Here is a 16,264-nt window from a genome sequence, read left to right as displayed (position 1 = left end):
GGTTAACTTTTTATTTCCTTAGAGTCTTGAAAGGGAACATGTTGAAGCTTATTCCTGAGAAAGCGTTCGAGAATCTAACCAGTTTAACCTACTTGTTAGTAGACAACATATAACGAAGGGTATTTATACCTATAGAAGGGAACACGAATCCATTGATATCTATTAAATTATAGTGACTTTGCATCGAAACTAGCCTTCAATTATTAAAAGTAGTTTCAATTTTAAATCTAAAAGCAGCGAGGCTGATTGCACATTGTTGTCCAATTGTATGAGGCATAGAATACTTTTGGTATCACATATCACACAGTGACATAAGAGGCAACCATTCGCTTAGCTGAGAGGGTGGAGTTAAAATTGTTTTTCCTTAGAGACGTGTCAAATAACAAGTTGGAGCTTATTCCTGAGAAAGCGTTCCAGAATCTGACGAGTTTAAACCGCTTGTAAGTAGACAACATCTAACAAAGGGTATTTATGCTAACAGAAGGGACTACAAATCCCCTGATTTTCATTAATTTAAAGTGATTTTAGATCGAAACCAGCCTTGAATGCCAGCCTGAAAAGTTGTTTTAATTCTAAATCTGAAGAATAGCGAGCTTGATTGTTTATTGTTGTCAATTTTTCTGCGGTAGAGAATACTTTTCTATAACTTATCACACATTAAAATAAGAAACAATCATTTTCATAGCTGAGAGGGTGGAGTTAACTTTTTATTTCCTTAGAGTCTTGAAAGGGAACTTGTTGAAGCTTATTCCTGAGAAAGCGTTCGAGATTCTGACCAGTTTAACCTACTTGTAAGTAGACAACAGATAACAAAGGGTATTTATACCTATAGAAGGGAATACGAATCTATAGATATCCATTAAATTATAGTGACTTTGCATCGAAACTAGCCTTCAATTATCAAAAGTGCTTTCAATTTTAAATCCTAAAAACAGCGAAACTGATTGCACATTGTTGTTCGATTGTATGAGGCATGGAATAGTTTTGGTATCACATATCTCACAGTGACATAAGAGGCAACCAACTGCTTAGCTGAGAGGGTGGAGTTAAAATTGTTTCTCCTTAGAGACGTGTCAAATAACAAGTTGGAGCTTATTCCTGAGAAAGTGTTCCAGAGTCTGACGAGTTTAAAGGACTTGTGAGTAGAAAAATCTAATAAAGGGTATTTATGCTAACAGAAGAGACTTCAAATCCTCTGATTTCCATTAATTTAAAGTGACTTTAGATCGAAACCAGCCTTCAATCGTTAAAAGCTGTTTTAACTCTAAATCCGAAAAACAGCGAGCTTGATGGTTTATTGTTGTTCAATTTTCTGCGGCAAAGAATACTTTCCTATCACATATCACACATTAAAATAAGAACCAATCATTTTTATAACTGAGAGGGTGGAGTTAATTTTTTATTTCCTTAGAGTCTTGACAGGGAACATGTTGAAGATTATTCCTGAGAAAACGTTCGAGAATCTGACCAGTTTAACCTACTTGTAACTAGACAACATATAACAAAGGGTATTTATACCTATAGAAGGAAATACGAATCTATAGATTTCCATTAATTTAGAGTGACTTTCCATCGAAACTAGCCTTGATTTATTAAAAGTGGTTTCAATTTTAAATCCTAAAAACAGCAAGGTTGACTGCACATTCTTGTCCAATTGTATGAAGCATAGAATGGTTTTGGTGTCAAATATCACACAGTAACATTAGAGGCAACCATTGGCATAACTGAGAGGGTGGAGTTAAAATTTTTTCTCCTGAGAGACGTGTCAAATAACAAATTGGAGCTTATTCCTGAGAAAGCGTTCCAGAATCTGACGAGTTAAGACTTTTTGTAAGTAGACTACATCTAACAAAGGGTATTTATGCTAACAGAAGAGACTACAAATCCCCTGATTTCCATTAATTTAAAGTGATTTTAGATCGAAACCAGCCTTGAATAGTTAAAAGCTGTTTTAATTCTAAATCCGAAGAATAGCGAGCTTCATTGTTTATTGTTTTCCAATTTTCTGCGACAGAGAAGACTTTTCTATCACGTATCACACAATAAAATAAAAAACAATCATTTTCATAGCCGAGAGGGTGCAGTTTTTTTTTTTATTTCTTTAGAGTCTTGAGTATGAACATGTTGAAGCTTATTCCTGGGAAAGCGTTACAGAATCTGACCAGTTTAACCTATTTGTAAGTAGACAACATATAACAAAGGGTATTTATGCCTTTAGAAGGAAATACGAATCTAGATTGCCATTAATTTAGGGTGACTTTCCATGGAAACTAGCCTTGATTTATCAAAAGTGGTCTCAATTTTAAATCCTAAAAGCAGCAAGCTTAATTGTACATTGTTGCCCGATTGTATGAGGCATAGAATAGTTTTCGTATCACATATCACACACTAACATAAAAGTCAACCATTAGAATAGCTGAGAGGATGGAGTTAAATTTTTTCTCCTTAGAGACGTGTCATTTAACAAGTTGGAGCTTATTCCTGAGAAAGCGTTCCAGAATCTGACGAGTTTAATCTACTTGTAAGTAGACAACATCTAACAAAGAGTATTTATGCTAACAAAAGCGACTGGAAATCCCCTGATTACCATTAATTCTAAGTGATTTTAGATCGAAACCAGCCTTGAATCGTTAAAAGCTGTTTTAATTCTAAATCCAAAAAACAGCGAGATTGATTGTTTATTGTTGTCCTTTTTTTTTTTTTGCGGGAAAAATTACTTTTCTATCACATATCACACATTAAAATAAGAAACAGTCATTTTCATAGCTAAGAGGGTGAAGTTAATTTTTTTTCCTTAGACTCTTGGAACTAAACACGTTGAAGCTTATTCCTGAGAAAGCGTTCCAGAATCTGACCAGTTTAACCTCTTTGTAAGTAGACAACATATAACAAAGGGCATTTATACCTATAGAAGGAAATACGAATCTATGGACTGCCATTAAGTTAGAGTGACTTTGCATCGAAAGTAGCCTTGATTTATCAAAAGTGGTTTGAATTTTAAATCCTAAAAACAGCGAGGCTGATTGCACATTGTTATCCAATTGTTTGAGGCATAGAATAGTTTTGGTATCACATATCACACAGTAACATCAGAGGCAACCATTGGCATAGCTGAGAGGGTGGAGTTAAAATTGTTTCTCCTTAGATACGTGTCAAATAACAAGTTGGAGCTTATTCCTGAGAAAGCGTTCCAGAATCTGACGAGTTTAAACCGCTTGTAAGTAGACAACATCAAACAAAGGGTATTTATGCTAACAGAAGGGACTACAAATCCCCTGATAACCATTAATTTCAAGTTACTTTAGATCGAAACCAGCCTTGCATCGTTAAAAGCTGTTTAATTCTAAATCCGAAAAACAGCGAGCTTGATTGTTTATTGTTGTCCAATTTTCTGCGGCAAAGAATACTTTCCTATCACATATCACACATTAAAATAAGAATGAATCATTTTCATAGCTGAGAGGGTGGAGTTAATTTTTTATTTCCTTAGAGTCTTAACAGGGAACATGTTGAAGGTTATTCCTGAGAAAGCATTCGAGAATCTGACCAGTTTAACCTACTTGTAAGTAGACAACATACAACAAAGGGTATTTATACCTATAGAAGGAAATACGAATGGATAGATTGCCATTAATTTACATTAACTTTCCATTGAAACTAGCCTTGATATATCAAAAGTGGTTTGAATTTTGAATCCTAAAAACAGCGAAGGTGATTGCACATTCTTGTCCAATTGTATGAAGCAGAGAATAGTTTTGGTATCACTTATTACACAGTAACATAAGAGGCAACCATTGGCATAGCTGAGAGGGTGGAGTTAAAACTTTTTTCTCCTTAGAGACGTGTCAAAAAACAAGTTGGAGCTTATTCCTGAGAATGTGTTCCAGAATCTGACGAGTTTAAACCACTTGTAAGTAGACAACATCTAACAAAGGGTATTTATACATATGATGCACGATCCTCGCAGTAGATAGCGCTATTTAAGGTAGAGCGAAATTCAGACCTGAAAAAAATCAGGCCTGTACGGGATTCAAACCAATGACCTCTGCGATACTAGTGCAGCGCTCTACCAATTGAGCTATCAAGGCAACTGGGAGCAGGTTTTAAGTTGATTAGTAATAAACCCGTGAAAGTGATAAATCAGATACAATGAAATATATGAAGTTCATATATTTTGAACTGCGTTATTAGATACATATGATGCACGATCCTCGCAGTAGATAGCGATATTTAAGCAATAGCGAAAATCAGACCTGAAAAAAATCAGGCCTGTACGGGATTCGAGCCACTGACCTCTACAATTGGTAGAGCGCTGCACTAGTATCGCAAAGGTCAGTTGTTCGAATCACGTACAGGCCTGATTTTTCTCAGGTCTGACTTTCGCTATTGCTTAAATAGCGGTATCTACTGCGAGGATCGTCCATCATATGTATCTAATACCGCAGTTCAAAATATATGAACTACATATATTTCATTGTATCTAAATGGTATTCATGGTAACAGAAGGGACTAAAAATCCCCTGATTTCCATTAATTTAAAGTGACTTTAAATCGAAACACAGCCTTGAATCGTTACAAGCTGTTTAAATTCTAAATCCAAAAAAAGAGGGCCGGAGCTTGATTGTTTATTGTTGTCCAACATTCTGCGGCAAACAATACTTTCCTATCACATATCACACATTAAAATAAGAACCAATCATTCTCATAGCTGAGAGGGTGGAGTTAATTTTTTATTTCCTTAGAGTCTTGACAGGAAATATGTTGAAGGTTATTCCTGAGAAAGCGTTCCAGAATCGGACCAGTTTAACCTACTTGTAAGTAGACAACATATAACAAAGGGTATTTATACCTATAGAAGGTAACACCAATCTATAGATTTCCATTAAATTATAGTGACTTTGCAGCGAAACTAGCCTTGAATTATCAAAAGTGGTTTCAATTTTAAATCCTAAAAACAGCGAGGCTGATTGCACATTGTTGTCCAATTGTATGAGGTATAGAATAGTTTTGGTATCACATATCACACAGTGACATAAGAGGCAACCATTGGCTTAGCTGAGAGGGTGGAGTTAAAATTGTTTCTCCTTAGAGACGTGTCAAATAACAAGTTGGAGCTTATTCCTGAGAAAGTGTTCCAGAGTCTGACGAGTTTAAAGGACTTGTGAGTAGAAAACATCTAATAAAGGGTATTTATGCTAACAGAAGAGACTACAAATCCTCTGATTTCCATTAATTTAAAGTGACTTTAGATCGAAACCAGCCTTCAATCGTTAAAAGCTGTTTTAATTCTAAATCCGAAAAACAGCGAGCTTGATGGTTTATTGTTGTCCAATTTTCTGCGGCAAAGAATACTTTCCTACCACATATCACACATTAAAATAAAAACCAATCATTTTCATAGCTGAGAGGGTGGAGTTTATTTTTTATTTCCTTAGAGTCTTGACAGGAAACATGTTGAAGGTTATTCCTGAGAAAGCGTTCCAGAATCTGACCAGTTTAACCTACTTGTAACTAGACAACATATAACAAAGGGTATTTATACCTATAGAAGGAAATACGAATCTATAGATTTCCATTAATTTAGAGTGACTTTCCATCGAAACTAGCCTTGATTTATTAAAAGTGGTTTCAATTTTAAATCCTAAAAACAGCGAGGTTGATTGCACATTCTTGTCCAATTGTATGAAGCATAGAATGGTTTTGGTGTCAAATATCACACAGTAACATTAGAGGCAACCATTGGCATAACTGAGAGGGTGGAGTTAATATTTTTTCTCCTTAGAGACGTGTCAAATAACAAATTGGAGCTTATTCCTGAGAAAACGTTCCAGAATCTGACGGGTTTAGACTCTTTGTAAGTAGACTACATCTAACAAAGGGTATTTATGCTAACAGAAGAGACTACAAATCCCCTGATTTCCATTAATTTAAAGTGATTTTAGATCGAAACCAGCCTTGAATCGTTAAAAGCTGTTTTAATTCTAAATCCGAAGAATAGCAAGCTTCATTGTTTATTGTTGTCCAATTTTCTGCGGCAAAGAATACTTTTCTATCACATATCACACATTAAAATAAGAAACAGTCATTTTCATAGCCGAGAGGGTGCAGTTTATTTTTTATTTCATTAGAGTCTTGAGTTGGAACATGTTGAAGCTTATTCCTGAGAAAGCGTTCCAGAATCTGACCAGTTTAACCTCTTTGTAAGTAGACAACATATAACAAAGGGCATTTATACCTATAAAAGGAAATACGAATCTATAGATTGCCATTAAGTTAGAGTGACTTTGCATCGAAAGTAGCCTTGATTTATCAAAAGTGGTTTGAATTTTAAATCCTAAAAACAGCGAGGCTGATTGCACATTGTTATCCAATTGTTTGAGGCATAGAATAGTTTTGGTATCACATATCACACAGTAACATCAGAGGCAACCATTGGCATAGCTAAGAGGGTTGAGTTAAAATTGTTTCTCCTTAGAGACGTGTCAAATAACAAGTTGGAGCTTATTCCTGAGAAAGCGTTCCAGAATCTGACGAGTTTAAACCGCTTGTAAGTAGACAACATCTAACAAAGGGTATTTATGCTAACAGAAGGGACTACAAATCCCCTGATAACCATTAATTTCAAGTTACTTTAGATCAAAACCAGCCTTGCATCGTTAAAAGCTGTTTAATTCTAAATCCGAAAAACAGCGAGCTTGATTGTTTATTGTTGTCCAATTTTCTGCGGCAAAGAATACTTTCCTATCACATATCACACATTAAAATAAGAAACAATCATTTTCATAGCTGAGAGGGTGGAGTTTATTTTTTATTTCCTTAGAGTCTTGACAGGGAACATGTTGAAGCTTATTCCTGAGAAAGCGTTCCAGAATCTGACCAGTTTAATCTATTTGTAAGTAGACAACATATAACAAAGGGTATTTATACCTATAGAGGGAAATACGAATCTATAGATTGCCATTAATTTAGAGTGACTTTCCATTGAAACTAGCCTTGATTTATCAAAAGTGGTTTGAATTTTAAATCCAAAAAAACAGCGAGGTTGATTGCAAATTCTTGTCCAATTGTATGAAGCATAGAATAGTTTTGGTATCACATATCACACAGTAACATTAGAGGCAACCATTGGCATAGCTAAGAGGGTGGAGTTAAAATTTTTTCTCCTTAGAGACGTGTCAAATAACAAGTTGGAGTTTATTCCTGAGAAAGCGTTCCAGAATCTAACGAGTTTAGACTCTTTGTAAGTAGACAAAATCTAACAAAGGGTATTTATGCTAACAGAAGGGACTACAAATCCTCTGATTTCCATTAATTTAAAGTAATGTTAGATCGAAACCAGCCTTGAATAGTTAAAAGCTGTTTTTATTCTAAACCCGAAGAATAGCGAGCTTGATTGTTTATTTTTATCCAATTTTCTGCGGCAGAGAATACTTTTCTATCACATATCACACATTAAAATAAGAAACAATCATTTTCATAGCTGAGAGGGTGGAGTTTATTTTTTATTTCCTTAGAGTCTTGACAGGGAACATGTTGAAGCTTATTCCTGAGAAAGCGTTCCAGAATCTGACCAGTTTAATCTATTTGTAAGTAGACAACATATAACAAAGGGTATTTATACCTGTAGAGGGAAATACAAATCTATAGATTGCCGTTAATTTAGAGTGACTTTCCATGGAAACTAGCCTTGATTTATCAAAAGTTGTTTTAATTTTAAATCCTAAAAGCAGTAAGCTTAATTGTACATTGTTGTCCGATTGTATGAGGCGTAGAATAGTTTTGGTATCACATATCACACAGTAACATAAGAGGCAACCATTAGAATAGGTGAGAGGATGGAGTTAAATTTTTTCTCCTTAGAGACGTGTCAAATAGCAAGTTGGAGCTTATTCCTGAGAAAGCGTTCCAGAATCTGACGAGTTTAAACTACTTGTAAGTAGACAACATCTAACAAAGGGTATTTATGCTAACAGAAGGGACTACGAATCCCCTGATTACCATTAATTTAAAGTGATTTTAGATCGAAACCAGCCTTGAATCGTTAAAAGCTGTTTTAGTTCTAAATCCAATAGAGAGCGAGCTTGATTGTTGGGGAAGTTGCACGGCTTTGGTGCTAACTGAAAGTAAGAGATCAAACTGAATGCGCTTTAGTTTTTAATAACTGTTATTTTATTGTCTCTCTGACTCCCTATACGAAGGTTCCTTCATGGAAACAGAATAAAGCGAATCCCTGATAACGCTTTTAATTACCTCAACAACCTGGAAATATTGTGAGTTGTTTATCAGTTTAAATGATCTAATTTACAAGGCTTTGCAAGTTTTTTTCAAGCTATAGATTAATCATAGTCACGGCATGAAACCCACTGACGCATGGGTTACCTGTGCTTATGATAGGCTGTTAAATTGGCTTTCTAACCTTTTGGCTCCTTCGTAGGACACTGTTTTCCAACCCCATTGAGTCACTTCAAAATGGGACGTTTAAAGGAGTACCCACCAACGTCCAACTGTGAGTACATGCATCACTCAGTTTCTACCAGCGCTACATGATTAATTGGTCTTTTTTCATCGGGCTTCAGCTTTTGGATGAAGATGATGAACATAAAAAGTTGAGTACCTGAAAGTATCTCAATCTCGAAAACCCTGATAATCGCAATTCCTAGATGTCACATTCGTGGCTCAGCAAAATTAAGACATTTTAAAAAATCTTTCGCTTTCCTGACATATGTGCTCGAACTAGGTTTTCCTCTGTAACCAGGTTGTAATTAGCGAAGTTTGCGCAGGTTGAAAGCCAGCCTTCAAACTAGTTTATATTTCCCCGTTTTAATTACTGGGAATTTCTCTGCTGGGCCGATGGTGCTCTGTGTGAGTAAGGCTAAATATCATCTGAAGATTTGAATCTTCCATTGTTTTATTTTTTGCAGGCTTATTTCGTGTAAAAGTCTTCGTAAAATCCTCCCAGAGGCACACGGCCCTTTAATGTGAGTGACTTATTGCAATCCGGGTTTTCTGGCTCTGCTCACGTCATTGCGTAGATTCCTAGGTCGAGGATTTATGAATGAAAGTCTTAATAAAGCGCGTGCAGAGCCGTATGGATCATATTGCGCAAAGAAGAGTATTATGGTGAAAAGAAAAATTTAGATTTATATACAGATGGAGCATTCTACGATGCAAATACCGCACTGACGTCTAACGAAAAGATAAATGAATGAACGAATGAATGAATACTAGAGCATGTCCGTCGCAGGCTTATCTATCAAGTGAGTCTCATTTTTTATCATTTCGTTGTTTATTCTGCAGTCAATGCGCTCCATCACCTTTAACGTATTCACTTTGCGGTGGTAGAGCGGGAGAAGCTGTGTTTCGCGGAGGACTAATTGGCTCAAAGTGCAGTCAGACAACCAAACTCAAGCCCAATGCAATATGTTACAAATGCAGTTTTTGTTCAGCAGGCACCCGTGGCACCATCCGCTCTTGTTTAAATTGTCCCAAAGGTATAACCATGCAGTTTTCATTTATATAATAATCGAGAACGATTTGACAATTTGAACGGTCTTTGCGTAGATGGCACTTCGCAACAATTAAAATTTGGAATTTCGGTCTAAAGTTAGATCAAATGCAACGATTTCTTTTCAGGAGGCTTTTATCAAGATGAAATGGGTCAGACCGACTGTAAGAATTGCAGCACGGGTACTTATGTCCCTGAGAAGCACTATCCTGGAAAAAGTGCAACTGATTGCCGTGCATGCCCGTATGGTAAGAGACTTGGTAGATAACGATTACCTTTGAATTAAACTGTTATTCCGGACTCGTTTATGCTAATTCGAGTAGCTTAACATTTAAAAACCATATGAAGAACCAAAATGAGTGCTTTTAAGATCAGGGATGTTCGATACACTGAAGTTTAAAGAAGCATATCCATGAATTATTAAGGACCAGTCATTATTGATCGCTCGGGGGATCAGGAGATTGAGGGGGAGGGAAGGGGGGAATAGGGGAGGGGTCAGTCGAAGCTAGAGGAGTAGAAAGCGGGAACTAAAGGATCTTGACCATCAGTGATGGGAAATAATTGAGAGACTGGCGGGGGAGGGGTGGGGGGAGACTCAGGTAAATCTTCTTGTGACACAACCAAAATCCTCTGACACCCCAGACGATAAATAGTTACCAGCCCCTTACGATCAAATGATTTCAAAGCTTTTTTATTAATAGGAAAAATAGCTATAGCCATAGAATGCGAGTAATCCCTCCTTTTCGGTAAAGTCCATCACGCAAGTCAAAAGAAAAAAGAAACGTTGAAAAATTACTTTCTTGACCACGTTTTTTATCTCTCAAATGAATCTCAGAAGTTACTTAATGAATGTAAAACATAATCACACAAATTTCACTCTGCAATTTACCAACCTTTATACATAGCATGGCACTATACAGTTACACATAGCAAAGCTTATTGTCAAACAATAGCGATCTCAAAGTAAGCAAAATAATTATTTCCTTCACATTGTTATTTACGCGATTTGCGGAAAAATCCGTTGTACTTCATCACCGTCATTAACTGATAAACGAATAAACCTTTGTCTTTTCATCAAACAGGTACCCGTACTGACGAGTTCGCTGGATATCGTGCATGTAACTGTCTGAATAATTTCTTCCGCGTGGATCGTTTTGGGCCTTGCACAGCCTGTCCAAGCTATGGAATTGTCTGTGAGAATGACACCGCAATCTTAGCGCCAAACTATTTTTGGAAATGGAATAGCACTGAAAGAAAGGAATATTACATCAAATTTGTCATCAACATCCACACCCAAGATGTTAGTTATGACAAGGCCTTTTCCACTTTCGAAGGACCGTTGCCAAAGCCTGCAAAGTGCCCCTATCCAAACTCGTGTAAAGGGGGAATTAACTCAACATGCAATACAGGATACCAGGGTATCCTCTGCGCCACATGTTCTTCACACTACTATCACAGATTCAACAGCTGTTTACGCTGTCCCAAGATGTTAGTTTCAATTATTTCCTGTTGTGTGATCATTTTTCTTTTTGTCCTGCTGTTTGTCATTGTTTTCTGGGGCGACTCAAGACGCGCAGAAGACAATCGTACTGTTGCAGATGTCGTTATGTCCTGCATCAAGATCGTTATTGGATTCTATCAAGTTCTCGCTGGCATTTTCTCGGCATTGCTGCAAGTCCAGTGGCCAGTGATACTCCTTTCTATGACAAAATACTTGAACTTTGTCGAAGGGAACATTTTGCAGTTCGCCCCACTGAGTTGCATTCACCCTGTTCTCCGCCTTGATCCATTCATTCAGTTTGTCCTCGCTATTTCTATCAACATTTCCGTGATATCTTTGATACTGCTTTACCTTTTCGTAAAGAAGCAGCTCGTCAACAGGAGGGAGAACTCTGCGGAGCTAATAGAGAACTTCACATTGCAAAACAACTCAGATAGTATGTACTATTCCACTGAAGAAAACGCACCACAAAGAATTGAGAATCGCACGGGTTATACGATGGAAAATTCAAAAAAAGAGAAAGTCGCCCAGTTGAAGAAATCCTGCTACCGAAACATCTTTCTATTCCTCTTGTTATCCTACCCAATGACGAGCATGAAGATTATAAACATTCTTCCCCTGCCTGGAGTCTGTGTGAACGTGTGCTTCGCCAGCGATGACAGCGATTGTAGTTCTTTTCTGAAGGCCGACTATTCCATTCGTTGTTTTACTTCCCGATACGCCGACTTTTGGCACATAGCTGCTGGGTTTGCTCTTTATCCTATCGCCTTCCCAATATTGCTGCTAGCACTAATTTGGAAATATCGAGCTAACTCACAAGAGCATAAACAGATTGCCTTTGGCTTGAAAGTGTTCTATGAAAACTATAAGGACAAGTATTGGTTCTGGGAGATAGCTGAGATGTACCGGAAGCTGATCTTTAGCTCAGTCATTCTTCTCTTTGACTCCGAAAGTGATTCTCAAATAGGCTTTGCTGTGATGGCGGCAGGTGCATCAGGAATTGTATACACCATCTTTCGACCGATAAAAGACAAGTTTGAAGATCGACTACAAACATTGGTACTTTGGGTAATATTTTTTAATGTCTGTCTTGGTGCAATTTACTCGCAGCCAGCCGTCAAAGACAGCGTTGGAGGAAACAGTTCTACTTTTATAAACGTGATGTTCCTGATTCTTAACAGTGCTGTGCTGATCATGGTGGTTGGTAAGTATCTTACACCCTTCAACATTACAAATTGCTGATGGGGTATTCAAACAGTGTCTTTACCTTGACGGTGATAATATAACTACCGCATACAGCTAAAATTTAAATTCTACATCAGTATTCAACAAAAGCGGCATTGTTCTACAAAAAACATCTCTTTGGAATTTATTCGTGATTGTACAGCACTTGAGAGTCGAAGAAAAATTGAAAGCACCAGGTCTAATTAGCTATAGAGAGGCACCTAGTATAAATCATTGTGTCTGTTGTGTTCTTGGAAAAGCAAATTTGTCTTTTAACATAACATAACATAACATTTATTCAGGAAGCTAGAACGCAAATGTAAAAAATACATCCTGAAAAGGGAAAATCGTGAGGTTAGCCCTGTATAAAAACAATTTCCCTTACGAGAACAGATAAACTGTCAAGTGTGAATTTCCTATTGAAAGGAAAAACTCAAGGGACTCGTTTCACAAAGACAGTAGACCTTATAAAGTTTATTTAAAATTGTTTTGTTTTGTTTTTCAGTCAAAGGTCTTCTTCATCTGAAAGCTGCTTACCGATGCAAGAGGCACCAGAGATTGGAAATGATGGTGCCACTGACAGATGAGCAATCTGATGACGAGGAGTAATAACCGTGACCATTGGTCAGCCTTTAAAGTTAATCAGTATAAGCAAGCCTATGGTGAAGTTAATCAGTATAAGCAAGCCTATGGTGAAGTTAATCAGTATAAGCAAGCCTATGGTGAAGTTAATCAGTATAAGCAAGCCTATGGTGAAGGAGGCAAGACCTTATCAGTTATAGATATACCGGTATTTGAAGATTTTCTGAAGGAAAGAGATGAAAACCCGTCAACGCACAAAACAGTTAATGAAAGATTTTCTATGGGGATCAAACAAGACTTATTCATAAGTTAGGTGAAGCAACAAAATAACTCCGACCCGTAAAAGTTCTATGTTTATTATCCCTTACCAAAAATATCTAAAACGGTTTCAGGGTTAATTTTTTTTTTAAAAAAATCAGTCACATATCCTGCTTTCCGACGAAAACTGATTTTAGTTGTACTCGAGGTGTCGGTCGTAAATCAAATAATTTTCCAAAATGTTCTTCTTAATTGAAAAGATGTTCCCTTCTCCAATTTTTTTAAATGGTAATGATTTAATAATATTTATAGTGCGCAAATTAGCATTTAGATATGATCAAATGCACATCGCAACACTTTTCGGGGGACTTTGGCCGGACTGCATCAGCAGTTTAAGATCAATCAGAAGAAACTTATTTGAATATGCCCTCTTCCCCCCAATTTCCAGTAAATTTTTCATATTTCATTTTATTTTATCATCGCTGAAAAAAGAGACACGAGGACCCTTGAGGCCATCAAGCTTTCTAGTATGAGGCTATTATTAAATGCCTAGCAATACCATTAGCATACAAAGCTAAAGCGGCTATAACAGTTAATCCGCAGTCGATGTTAATTATTGACAAAAAGTAGAGTTACGATAGGCAAGGTAAAGCCTGCTTACGCGCCAAATGGCCCATCAGGCCGGTACTTCGTAGCATGAAGCGACTAGGAGTACTTGTATTCCCCCCCTGGATGGAATGCCAGTCAATCGCAGGGTTACCGCCCTCCCCTCTCTTGGGTGAAGAAAGGCGCTGTGAGATGAAGAGTTCATTTTTTTGCTTTTGTCTCATTCGAATTTATACCATAGAGTCTTAAGCTCAATTGCAAACGAGCTAAAGTTATTGTTAATGGATAATTTTTAGAATAGAGTGAATTTCATTTATCAAAATAAGTAATGAAAATCCCATTTAAGAATAGACATTATTTTGGCCTTTTTTTATAACCGTTGGGGCCGTTAGTGAGCTAAACCTTTCCACTTGCAATGAATTAAAGAAAGCTGAAGCTCTTTTCTCGGTTTATTTTAGGAAGCGTGAACCATTCTTCTTATTCAGCTGTTTATCAGTGTGGCGATATTTCAAATTCTCCTCTTAGGATGGTTAAAAGTGACCACACTGAACCTCATTACCAATGAGTAACGGTAGCCATTCCACACTATTTTAAGGGGGAACGGGGTAAGAGGAATAGTCGTCGACAGCAGGGAGGAACTCTATAGAATTGACCGCCAATTAGCTGCTAATGAGGGAGGGATCATAAGAATGTTACAGGGAGATCAAGTAAATTTTATCGAGACATAATCAAAACCCTCCGATTCCCCCTTCTCCCAATCTGCCCCCCCCCCCCCCCCCCTTCCCTCTTAAAGATAGCTTCTAAAACTATCGTGGCGTAAAAAATCTCGACAGCTGGAATAAAAAACATAAGAGTTCATTTAAGCCGTCACTCCAGGTCATCGTCTGATAATGATATCACCCTCAAGTTAAGCCTTTGAACATCACTTTTTACCCTTAATAATTGGTCATCTGAAGATGTTTTTTTCAGTTTTCGAACTATGATACAGACTCTAGAGCTGATTTTTTTTGTTTTCAACCCCAACAAATTTCATATATGTTGGTGTAATTTATTCTCCTTGGACTTGTTATTTTCGAACCTTTTTGGTCTTTTCCCAATATCTTGCTGTAAAAGTTAATACAACCATAAGTTCGAATTATGGGCTGGACTCGATTAGATTTCAACTTGGAAAGCATACGAGAGAGCTTTTATAGAAAGAAGTCGCGACTGCAGTTGAGATTTGGTTATTTTTAATTTCTTGTCGCGGTTAAATTGCAATCAACTTCTCATCCATGTGGGCTGATACCGAAGACTTGCGGAATTACCTGTAAAACGCATTCTCTTCAAGAGCGGTCCGGTGCATATCTATTTAAAATATCGATTTATCTTAACCTTTTCCCCATGAATCCGTCCTAGTCTAAAAATAATCGTAACCACCGTGTTTTTACCAAATATTGTCGAGCGAAGATCGCTTCATCGCTTATGGCGAGGGACTTATAGGATTTAGGATTTAAATCATAATACTTAATTCACCATTAGTCAGGTGTCCACAATTAGTTTACGGAAATGTAAACTAGATTTACCCGACACGTTAATAAAGTTTTCATCTTTTTATCTTATCTTATCGTCCAAGTATCATTTCAGTCATTTCATAATGGCTCCAAACCAAACATGATTTTAAATCATTGCAGCGAAAACTAACCTAGAAAGGCAATGACCAGCGACTTAGGAATGAACAGGGAGTGACCTCACAACTAACCAGTTTCTGAAACAGATTAATTAAGAGGTGTTAGTTACGACATGTAATTATTCATGATAATATAAGTGGAGTAGCAGAATATGGACTTAAGAGCTCGAGAGTACCTGAAACCGCAAACAATACCTAGGGACTGAAATCCAACACCCATTAACCATGCCTAATTGCAAATACCAACAAACAAGACATCAAAGACTACTCGAATATTCTTTATCAAAAGCTTGAACGGAGTAAACGCGTGTTACATCTATCGAAAAATTATCACTATAAAAACAAATGGATAGTGATAATTTTTCGCGTAGTAATTACTGTGTTTGTTTATATGTGTTACCACGCCCTATATAAATCTATTTAAGGAATTTTTAAGTCATTGTATTACAACTGATAAAGGTCTCGGACCGAAACGTTTTTTGTTAAACTTTTTAGACTTTTTATTGAGGATATGTCTTCCTTCGCTCGAAGTTGTCCGTCCTCGTGTGCCACACTACTTCTCCTACCATTTATCGAGGTTTGGACTGTGAATCCTTTTGGATCCTTCTGGCGCGGCGTCACTGTTGGCTCGAGGCCTTTTAACTTGTTATATATATATATATATATATATATATATATATATATATATATATATATAATTATACCTCAAGAATTAGGTTACTTGAACTTTTACTGCAACTCTGAGTTTCATGCCTCTTGCGAAGCAATCGTCAGGCAACTGCCAGAAATAACGGTTACAATCCACCAAAATTTAAAAGACGAAACAATGTATACATGCGCGCGCAACATACTGCACGCGCTATCGTAACGTTAGGTTCTTTAACAGGAATTTCCTGACATGTCTGCAACCTGATGTCAGCTC

General features: G+C 37.0%; 2 protein-coding genes across 5 annotated transcripts in view; one reads left to right on the top strand and one right to left on the bottom strand.

Annotated features, from left to right (window-relative positions):
- Nucleotides 1-16,264, bottom strand: part of LOC148733788 (uncharacterized) — a 270,303-nt gene that overhangs the window by 172,662 nt on the left and 81,377 nt on the right. The window lies entirely within an intron of this gene.
- Nucleotides 7,175-14,133, top strand: LOC148733791 (putative leucine-rich repeat-containing protein DDB_G0281931). Its single transcript, XM_088755984.1, has 9 exons — nucleotides 7,175-7,240; nucleotides 7,515-7,586; nucleotides 8,199-8,270; nucleotides 8,435-8,506; nucleotides 8,922-8,978; nucleotides 9,298-9,491; nucleotides 9,634-9,753; nucleotides 10,588-12,210; nucleotides 12,736-14,133. Exons 2-9 carry the CDS (start codon nucleotides 7,531-7,533, stop codon nucleotides 12,837-12,839), a joined length of 2,298 nt encoding a protein of 765 aa, XP_088612110.1. The 5' UTR covers nucleotides 7,175-7,240; nucleotides 7,515-7,530; the 3' UTR covers nucleotides 12,840-14,133.

The sequence above is a fragment of the Stylophora pistillata genome, chromosome 4 (genome assembly GCF_964205215.1).
Source record: "Stylophora pistillata chromosome 4, jaStyPist1.2, whole genome shotgun sequence".
Taxonomy (NCBI): domain Eukaryota; kingdom Metazoa; phylum Cnidaria; class Anthozoa; order Scleractinia; family Pocilloporidae; genus Stylophora; species Stylophora pistillata.
This window is presented reverse-complemented; position numbering and strand designations above follow the sequence as displayed.

Coding starts and splice junctions, on each gene's coding strand:
- LOC148733791 (XM_088755984.1), top strand. CDS start 7,531: ATGTTGAAGCTTATTCCTGAGAAAGCGTTCCAGAATCTGACCAGTTTA. Junction 9,754..10,587: donor TTGCCGTGCATGCCCGTATG/GTAAGAGACTTG, acceptor TTCATCAAACAG/GTACCCGTACTGACGAGTTC. Junction 12,211..12,735: donor TGTGCTGATCATGGTGGTTG/GTAAGTATCTTA, acceptor TTTGTTTTTCAG/TCAAAGGTCTTCTTCATCTG.